General features: G+C 47.8%; 1 protein-coding gene across 1 annotated transcript; it reads right to left on the bottom strand.

The window, feature by feature from the left end:
* Window positions 1–284: 284 nt before the first annotated feature.
* On the bottom strand, window positions 285–8,867 carry RNPS1 (RNA binding protein with serine rich domain 1). Its single transcript, XM_059484635.1, has 7 exons — window positions 8,841–8,867; window positions 5,588–5,743; window positions 5,120–5,311; window positions 3,877–3,979; window positions 3,184–3,337; window positions 2,604–2,745; window positions 285–1,359 (listed from the first exon to the last, which is right to left on the bottom strand). Coding segments are annotated over exons 1-7 (855 nt in total). The 5' UTR covers window positions 8,843–8,867; the 3' UTR covers window positions 285–1,253.
* Between the last annotated feature and the right edge of the window lie 1,634 nt (window positions 8,868–10,501).

The following is a 10,501-nucleotide window of genomic DNA, read 5'->3' as shown; positions in this document are numbered from 1 at the left end:
CAGCGCCGCCACCAACCCCTCCCCAGCCCGGTCCAGAGCCGCCACAGCCTCCCGCAGGACGGACTCCAGCCCCAGATCGAGAGCGACTCCCCGCCCGGGGGGCGCCAGCGCCGCCGCCGCCGCCATGACACTGAGGGGAGCGCTCGGCGGCCCCGCTTCCGCCCGCCCTGCGCCGCAGCCAATGAGCGGCGCCAGCCCGCGGAAGGGGCATGAGCCCCGCCCCCCGCGCGGCCCCGCCCCCCGCGCGGCCCCGCCCCCCCGCGAGGCAGCGAGGCGCACAGCCCTTCTCAACCCTACTGCTTTATTCAGAACTGCTTGTCCTACACAAGTACAAACACAACATGGGCCAAAAGGATACAAAGTCATACAAAACAAAACAAAAAAAATCTGTATAGTATCGACTGTACAACAGGTGGTAAATTCTTTGCCTTCCCCTGTGTGAACCCCAGTTAATCCAGGCAGCATCATGGCTTCGAGCCTCCCTCTCTGCTTTGCAGTTTCCAAGGGGTTGGTGCTCAGTCACTCATTGGGGATTTGTAAAAGCAAGCTGTTTCACTGTAGGCGGAGTAGGAAGCTTTTACCAATACCCTCAACAAAAAGGTGAAAGAAATCACTTAAGGGGGCAGGTACAGAACATTTCTTAGGCTTTCCACTTCTCTATAGTGTCATGTTTGCTGGGCTGGACCATTGTTTCTGTGGTGATTGCCTGGTGTAAGCATTACAGAAAAGCTTACTCTGCAGAAACTAACCATCCAGGGGAACTGGAACAAAGCAATTTTGTATTGAATTAAGTCTCAGGCAGGTCTGGGCTCCAGCTGCCCCGATAAACTCTTGTGCTGGCATCTGGAGATCAAGGTATGTGGCTCACTGCCTTACTCACTGGGGTTCTGAACTAGCTCAAGATTTACATGCTGGTCTGTACAGCGTGCTAAACGTTTACAATCACCAAGCAGCAGCTGCTAACTGGAGAAAGATAGGCTGAAACATTTTTCCCTCCCTCTACCTGGAAAAGATGGTTTTTCAGCCTTTAAAATCAAAGCCATTTTTAAATAATTTCAATTCAATGCCAGGAATCCAGAAGCCTCACAGCAAAGGTTACTGGCCAGGAACTGGTGCTCTCTCTTCTTACACTGCCTTCACTGCCAGGATTATCTCTCATTCCTCCTCACCCAGACTCATTATAAAAAAAAGGGACAATATTCCATCTGATGGGATTTAAGTTAAAAGGTAAAAAGCTGTCCAGTCCTTTTGCTTTATCTTGAGGAGTTGGAGCTGGAGCGGCTGCGGTGGCGCCTCCGCCCGGGAGAGCGGGATCGGGATCGCCGGCGAACGGGGGACCGGCGCCGAGGGGAGCGGGACCTGCCAGGGAATGAGGAGAAAGCTTCTGTTAGGAGACAGGTAACACGTTCAAGCAATTGGTCAGCTCAGCTACCAACTTCTTAAAAACACTTCCCTGCCTCCTGCCAAAATCCCTCACACGCCATGGGAAAAGAGCTTGAGCAAAACACAGCTCCATAGAGGACACAGCCTGGCTATCCTCCTTCTGCTTAAGGAACCAGAAAAAATTATTAATACTTGAACAACAGACAAGAAACTTATCTTCTTCCTCAAGGAAAATGAACTCAGATCCTACATCATCAGATCCTCCTTCACCTGAAGTCATCTTTGACTCCTAAAAGAGTGATATTCAGGGCAAGGATTTACCCAAATCCTTTCACATTACAAGCTCCTTAGAGGAAACTTACTCCAGAAGTAGTTCAGCTTCAAGCTTCTCAGTACTACAACCAACAGCCATATCAGTATAGTTACTGCTATGACAGAAGTTCCAGGCACAGAATACTAGCAGAGCTAACAGGACAGTAGAAGATGGAGTAGGAGAGATTACAAAGGAGGCAAACCTGCATCTGTGAGATCTCAGCAAAAGCTGAGCACCAAGAGGCCTCCTGGATCTTATGCCACAGCAACTACTGCTCATTTTTAAACCTTTGCTGAAAGTTGTTCAGCAATCAAGTTACTACTGACAAGTAAAATATTTTGAACACATGTAAACACCAAAGACTCAGAACTTACCTGAGCACAATCAGGCAGCTCCAAGTTGCACAACTGTCAGATCACACCTTAGGGCCAGTGTACTCCACTCACCTGACACAGGACTGCTATTTGGTCATGTGCCCATTCAGAAATAAGGGAGGGAGGGAGGGAGGGAGGGAGGGAGGGAGGGAGGGAGGGAGGGAGGGAGGGAGGGAGGGAGGAACAAGGGCTTCCAAGAAAGAAGAAGCTGGCACAGCCTGCCACAAGTGTTCTGTCAGCCAAAGTCTGTTCCCATTTCATCTTCAAGCCTTTATGCAGAAGGCACTCCACAGAACAGGCTGGGAAGGGTGGGAAGGGTGAGACCTTTCCCAGAGACTGTGCTCAGGATACAGACCAGAGCAGGCACCCTGGAGCTCCTGAGTTAGGAACTGCAACCCAGGTTCAAGCAATGCCCAACATGTGTTACTGTCACTTGCAGGGGAAAGGGAAGTCCAACAGGATTGTCCCCATGCCAAGTCTTCCAGCGATAAGGAGTTGCTACTGAGAAAGAACAGCCTTGTCCCAGCTCTTACCTCCTCCTCATGCGAGGGGGGGACCTGCGCCACATGGGCGGCGGCGGCAGCATCCTCCTGGGGGGGCTGAAGCGCCTGGGAGGTGGCCGAGGCCGTGGTGCCAGCACAGCTGTGGCTGTGATCTCCTGACCGTCAATCTGGCCTTTGTAGGGCAGCACAGAAATAGGGAGAAGTAAGTATTTTTCAATCTAACATATAGACATCATATCACTGCAACTCAATGCTTTGTCAGAAGCAACTGAAGTGGGATCAGCCCACGGAGCTCCACACCCTGCTCAGGGGCTGTTATGACATAGTCCTCACACCTACTAGACTTCTTTATCTAATCCCACCAAACTGCAGTTCAGATGTAAGCTTAAAATTATTTTTTCACTGTTTTGAAAAAAAGATTAGTTTTAATAGTTCTGTGGTTTCTTGGATCTGTCCTGAACCTCACAAAAGCCATTTGGGCTGAAAACTGACAGTACTTTATATCTGCTCACCAAAGACATCCCCATCACCCCTAACTCATTTTCTGATCAAATCCATCTACTCTGAAACTTTTTTAAAGCCCACAGGCTCCTTGCAGGTCAGTACCTACCTCCATCCATGTGTTTCAGGGCTTTCTCAGCATCATCTGGGTTTTCAAACTCCACATAAGCATAACCTTTGGAGAGGTGTGGGTTTAGCCTGTCAACTGGCATGTCAATCATTTTAATCTTTCCATAAGTGGAAAAAATTTCCATGATGTGATCCTGTAGAGAGAGAGAGAAAGAGACTGAGCCTTATTAACACAGAGCACACTCACCAGCCAGGCCTGGCTGGCCCAGAGCAGTAAATCCACAGCACCTTATTTTTTCAGCAGCCTAAACTTTTTACCCCTGAAGACCTTTAAACTACATTCTAGCAAAGACAACTCAAGCCAGCCCAGCCCTCTGCAGATCCTTTATCAAGAACTGCCCAATATCCTTTATAACTCCAAGGCAATTTTAGCTGTTGTCCCAAATTCTATAGTTTTCTTCCTAGTAAAGCAGAATATAAGGTCTGAAATACTGACAAAACAGGCAGACTTCTTAGGCACTACAGTTTCTCAGAAGGCTTCATGGTATTTGACTCAGTAAAATCATATGAAAATTTTCCTCACTGATCAACCTGGACACAAAGAAACAATATCTAACAGCAACACCTTGGCAACTCACTAGTAACCAAGGTTCAGAGAGCTTTGAAAGAGCAACTCACACATTCTCATAGAAGAACACAAATGCTTGACTGCAAGGGAACATGCCATTATTACCTTTGTCACATTTCTAGTGAGCCTTCCAACATGCACTTTTGTGGGTCTGGGTGATGGGCTCCGCCTCTTCCTTTCCTTTTCATCTCTCTTGGGTGGTTTGGACCTGATTTGGACAACAGAAAACATTTACAGTTTTCAGGGAACATGCAGGACAAAACCTAAGCCAGTCATTATCACATGATTAAAAACACCATTTTTATTGAAGGGCATCTTTGTCCTGAAGAAGTTACAGTGTTGGGGTGATGGTGAGGGTGTTCCACTCAGAAACACCTCAGGACTTGCATTTGTCTGCTTTTGCTTTAGAACCTTTTGAAATTCGAAAACTTTTTTTTTTGCAAATTTTTAACTTCACTGCAACTAGGGTAACAAACACAAAATTTAGCAAGCACTTCTATGAAGTTGAGGTCATAGCTAAAGCATTTCCCAGTTGTAAACACAAAAACATTCTTTGCCTCAACAACTGAAGAGGCAAAATAAGGTCACAGCATACCACAACCAGGCAATGAACAGATTCAACTATTTGCATTTCTATATCTTCCACTCACTACAGAGGTCAAAAAATGTAAACAAATCTATTTAAAATTAGCTGCATATCACAATGTCTTTGCAGTTAAAAAACAACTGAAATGAAACCTAAATTTTCTACATACTGTTTTTTTGAATAGATTAATCTTCATGCTCCTTCCTAATCTTAAAGTCCATCAATTACTAAAAACCCACACAGCCTTATGCAGATTTTTATCAGCCTTCATTGCCTTACACAAAGGAGAACTGTACAGACATTAAGATAGCTTGATTCCCATGTTACCCTTACAAGGGCTTCCTCTGCCCTCCTTCCTATTTTATTTTTCATAAATAAGAATATAAATATACATATGTACACATACATCCTGGTTTTAGCCCTGATTTTTCTGTTAGTCATGGCTGCAGTTTAGAGGAATTGAACAGCTTTACTCTGATCTAGACCCATACTACTAAGGAAACACTGATTAAAACCACCTCTAAAAAATGTAGTATTTAAAATTTTTAAACTACTAAAAATTAGGTTTTTAACCTATGTTCCTACAGCGTGTATGTTTGAATTCTAAGGAAACACAGCACATGCATTCTAACAAAATTCACATCTCTAAGTTATGGAGAAAGCAAATGGGCTTCAGAGAACAGTCTGTTCTGATCACAATCTTGCATTCTACATGGAATTAATGTGACATGTGGCAATTCCTAGAAGACAAATGAAACTCACTTGGAGCGGGACCGTCTCCTGTTGTCATGTCGCCGTCGAGAAGGACTGGGAGAGCCAGAAGAGCTGCTCGAACTGGAACTGCGCGAGGTGCTGGAGCTCCCAGAGCGGCTGGAGGCAGATGAGGAACTTGAGCCACTGCTAGAACCAGTGCTGGAACTGGACCCTGAGCTGGAAGTTGAGCTGGAACGGGATCTTTTTCAATGGGGAGAAGAATAACAATTAGTGGAATACCTAGAAAAACAATGGCTGAGAAACTTCGGACAGTTACAGAGAGTAACTGTGACTGAAACTCCACAGCTCACCAGATAACCAAAGAAATTCATACTTAAAATATAAACCCTCTCAAGTTAGACAAAAATCACACAGTGACTAACACAACACAAGCTTTCAACAGGCCCAAGACTACCACAAATAAAGGTACTGATTTCTGAAAATGCTGTCATTTGATGCTCCCATAAAAGTACCCACCTGGTACTGCTGCTCCCACTGGAGGCACTGCGTCTCTTGCGTGTTTTGTCGCGACCGCGATCCTTCTCACTCGATTCCTTGGCAGCTGCTTTATCCTTGGACCGGTCCTTCGATTTCTCTTCTGACCTGTCCTTGCGCTTGGTTGGTGAGGGAGCCCTTCAACAACAAGTTGCAGAAAGCAAGCTTTTTAATTGCTTAATTAAAAAAATACCTAGACAACAAAAGCCCCACACCCAAATATAGACCAGAACAGCAACAAAAACCACTGAATTTTGAGTTTAACTCAGGATTACTGAAACTGTGGAGTTAAAGCATTAGGCAATTCCAGATACTTTAGAAAAAGTTCTAGCAAGCTCTTCTTTTTTAATCCTGGTAACTCCTTTTCCCCTTCAGAGATCCCATAGTGGCAGAATGGGCCTCATGGCTCACATCTCACTTTTAACTCTTGGATTCAGAGAACCAGTTCTCTCTTTGCTCTCGATCCAAAAGGAGACAGATTTAACACCTCTATTTAGCACTGAAATGCTGGGCATTAGTTGACTTCCAGATGTTTACTATATGAGGGCTGCATCCATCACAAAATCTGTAACATCTACAAACATGTAACATTTTGATTATTCTATGGGGATTGTTTAAAATTACAGACCTGTCTCTAATATTTTAATAACCTCTAAAGGAATATGACACCCCCAAGTACCAAGGAATTAAACATTCAGGGAATGAACAGAAGTGTGTTGGAGCTGCCAGCCTTATCTGTAGTGGCACCCAACACGCACTGTAACAACGCAAGATGCTGGAAACATCTCCATCCCCACACAGGCAAACTGAGCGAACAAGAAAAAAACTTTGACAGCTCACAGCACCCAACAATCTTTTTGCTTCTGTGCTTCTGGTAAGCAATTACTTTATTCTCTGAATTGCAATTAAATGTATGGTTGGGAAGAGATTACTTCTGAACAGCCAAACTTGCTTTCCTGATTTTCAGGTTCACAGTTTTCCCTAATATACCAACTGCAGGAAACAACACAAATGAATATTCACAAACCCAGCTCCCTGCAGAAACCAAGAACCACCCGTGGCCTTTCTGCATGGAGGACAGGAAACCCGCACCACAGGTGTGCTACTGGAGCAAGTTGCTGGGAAAGGAAAAGTCTCCTCTAGCACCAGTGGCAGGAAGAAAGCAGACTGTCCCATGGGCGTTGCAAAGGGAGCAAAGACAAGCAAACCTGTGAATGCCACTCAGCTTTAGGGCATTTCTATCCAGCTCTGTGCCTCTCCAGAGCAACGTCTGAGGGGGATGCAGTTCATAAAGCTACTGCATGAGCCCAGCTGGGTGGCACAGAACAGACAGGTTCCTGGTTTCACAAGACCAGAAAACCTAAGATTTTCCTTTAATTAAATCACAGAATCACTGACTGGTTTGGGATGGTGTGAACCTTAAAACTCGTCACTTTTCAACACCCCAGCTATGGCCTTCGCTACACCAGGTTGCTCCAACCTGGCCTTGAGCACTTCAAGAGATGGGGGCTTCTCTGGGCACCCTGGGCCAGGACCTCACTACCCTCACAGGGAAGAATTTTTTTCTAATCTCTAATGTAAACCCGCCCTCTGTCAGTGGGAAGCCGTTCCCCCTTCTCCTAGCCCTTGTAAAATGTCTCTCCCCATCTTTCTTACAGGTTCACTTCAGGTACTGGAAGGCTGTAATTAGGTCACCCCAGAGCCCATTTTTCTTCTAAATATCCTATAGTCAGGTCTGTCTTATCTCTGCCTGCACATCAGCTCCTCCTGCACCTGTGCACTATCAAACTCATGATGTTATCAGCACACAAAACTGTTAGTACTCAAGAGTCAGATCTGGTTTTACCCCTTCTGGGAGGAAAGAGAAGAGGAAACAGAGATAAAGACCAGCATGTTTGCTGTTACCCAGCCTGCTGCTGAGGCAGGAAATAGAATCACATCATCAATTACATTGGAACAGACCTGTGAGACCATCAAGTCCATCTTCTGACCCAACATCACCATGTCAACTAGACCAGAGCACTAAGACTGGATGCAGCACTTTCTATGAACACCTCCAGGGATGGTGACTCCACGACCTCCCCGGGCATCCCCTCCAGGGGCCCAATGGCCCTTTCTGTGAAGACATTCTTCCTTACCTGATCTAAACCTCCCCAGTGCATCTCAAGTCTGTGTCCTCTTGTCCTGTTGCCCATTGCCTGGGAGAAGAGCCTGACCCTCACCTGGATACAATCTCCTTTCAGGTTTCACTGCTTACTGCTCCTTGGGACAGGCACCTCCCAGGCAGATCAGCCACATGGCTTTGGAACATTCACCAAATGATGCACCGAATAAGCAGTCTCCAAACTAACTAGTGGTTTTAATCCTTTCTCAGGAATGCCACTGGCCAAACTCAATTTAGTTGGAAACCTCACCCTACCTTGTGGGCATTTTCACGTGCACAAGTTCAGGCATTCACTGGAAAATGTGGAAAGAATAAATCACAGTCCTCACACAAGGCTAAACAACATTGCATTTCTAAGTGACATACTTCTTTCATAAAATCAAAAATCTCTCACTCGCTAAAAAATAGCTGATTTAGGGGCATCCACCCAAACCCAGAAAGTCTACAGAGCAATCGACACAAACTAAACGTCCATCTCACACACGCTTCTGCTTTAGAGACAGAATCTGCACACTCAGAGCAGCAGTTCTGTGGCAAAGGAAGCAAACTCGCTCGCCCTCAGGCTTCCCGTAGAGCTACAGGCGAGTCCTTTACTGACAGTCTGCTCCAGGTCCTCAGCTGCAAAGCGGCACAGTTCCTGGCGTGTGGAGGGTTCGGCGCCCGGCACTTGTCTGCCCTCTACGGCCGCTCGGCCCAGCTCCGCGGAGCGCGGGCAGCCAGATCCGCCCGCCGCGGGTCCGGTACAGCAGCCGCGGGGCAGGGGCCGCGAGGTCAGCACAGCAACCCGTCCCTGGGGCCCGCACAACGCTCCTCCCGCAGGCCGGGCCGCGGCGGCGCCGACACCCGGGCCCGGCTCCCCGGCCGGCCCCGCCCCGGCCCTCCCTCCCCTGCCCTCCCCGCCTCCGGCCGCGGGAGGCCGCGGCTCCGAGGCCCCATCCCCGACCCTCGCGCCACCATCGCCCCTCGGCGGCCCCAGCGCGCTCCCCCCGGCGCCCCGCGCGGCGGAGGGGCCGGTCGGGCCGCGGCCCGGCCGGATGGACGCGGATGGCGCAGCCCCCGCCCCGCACTCACATCTTGGCCGCCGCCGCCGCTCCGCGCCCGTCGCGCGAGAGTGACGCGGGCGGGCGGGAAGGGGCAGCGCCGGCGCGCGGCGATGGCGTCACAGCGTGGGGCGGGACGGGCGCAAGGGCCTGAAGCGAACCGGGGCGGGCTGGGGCAGGGGCGCTGCTGCCCCAGCGCTGCAATAAAGGTTCCTGCACACCCTGCCCTGCGTAGCAATGGCAGTAGCGGCTGGGGCTTCAGCTTTGGGCTTTAAGAGCTTGACAACCCAGTGGGCTGCAGCCCCCACGCGTGAATTCTGGTCCACTCTGTCTCAGGTGCAGGTTCACAGCACACCGATTCTGATCTGAGGTGGTGGCGGCTGTAGGGGCGGTACTACTGTGAGGGGATTTGCTCTCTCAGCTGCAAGAAAATGGGGAAGAGGCGAATGAAAGACTTAAGATGGAGCACCATACAGTGGCATTTCATGTCGTGGGACGGATACCCTCTCTCTCTCCCTGCCAAATGTGTTTGTGAACTTGAAATTTGCCGCTGCAGACACTGAACCTCTGACCTTCTCACCACACTGGCTGCCTGACTTTTCACTTCAGATGAACAAAGCCAGAAGTGTATTTTGACCCCATCCCTAATGCAGGGCCTTGAAGGTGACAGATCTTTCTGAGAAGCAGGTGTGCTGATCAGCTTATATGTATGGCCACAGGCACGTCTGTTAATTTCCTAATGACGGAAACTTTGCCTCTTGAATGCAGTGGAAGGATATGTCCTGTCTACCTCCATCACAGCACATGAGCAAGACCAGGGCAGGTGTCTGTAAATTCGTGTTTGGCAAGAAGAAAAACAGGCTTATTTTCTGTTCTGCTGCAAAACCAAGGGGTATTACATATGACCTGGCATGCAACAGGTTCAGAAAACAAAGAAAATAAACAAAACCCCAAAGAAAGAAAAAAGGAAGTTGTTATTCTGTCCGCAGCATCTTGTTAAAGGGCAGATTTCTCTCGCAGGAGATTTTGTAGTCTACTAAAAGTCTGCATGGGTTCAATGAGAAACTGCATTATGTGAAATGAGGACTATTAGTAGACTGTCATGATGAGCTTAGAATCATGGAGTCATTTAGGTTGGAAAAGCCCTCTAAGATCATTGAGTGTAATTCCAATGCCATTCCCACTGTGCTGCCAAGGCCACCACTAAACCACATCCCCAGATGCCATGTCTACATATTTTTTTGAACAATTTCACAGATTCAACCACTGTCCTGAGCAGCCTCTTCTAGTGCCTGACCACCCATTCTGCAAGGAGTATATCCCTAATATCTGTGAAAAACAAGGTTCACTTTTGTGACACACTTTCCTGGTAAAAATTAAAAAGTTTAATAAAAAGACAGTAGGAGACAGAAATAAAGCAAAGCATTAAAAAGGGCTGGGTGCTTGGCATTCAGCCAAGAGCACACTTATCTTCCGGGATACCCCTTAAATACCTTTTCCATCAGCCTGTTGCATATTCATAGACTCATGCATATTTGTATTTCTCCATAAACTAGTTTACCTATTCCAGGAACTATTTTTCATGGCCTCTGCTTGGGTTTGTCTTTTTAGAGCAGGCATGTTTCTTGGCTGTGGTTTTGGTCCCTTCTCTTTACCACTTCTACTTTGGGCCTTGATCCATACTTTCTTCAG

The sequence above is a fragment of the Ammospiza nelsoni genome, chromosome 17 (assembly GCF_027579445.1).
Source record: "Ammospiza nelsoni isolate bAmmNel1 chromosome 17, bAmmNel1.pri, whole genome shotgun sequence".
Lineage (NCBI taxonomy): Eukaryota > Metazoa > Chordata > Aves > Passeriformes > Passerellidae > Ammospiza > Ammospiza nelsoni.
This window is presented reverse-complemented; position numbering and strand designations above follow the sequence as displayed.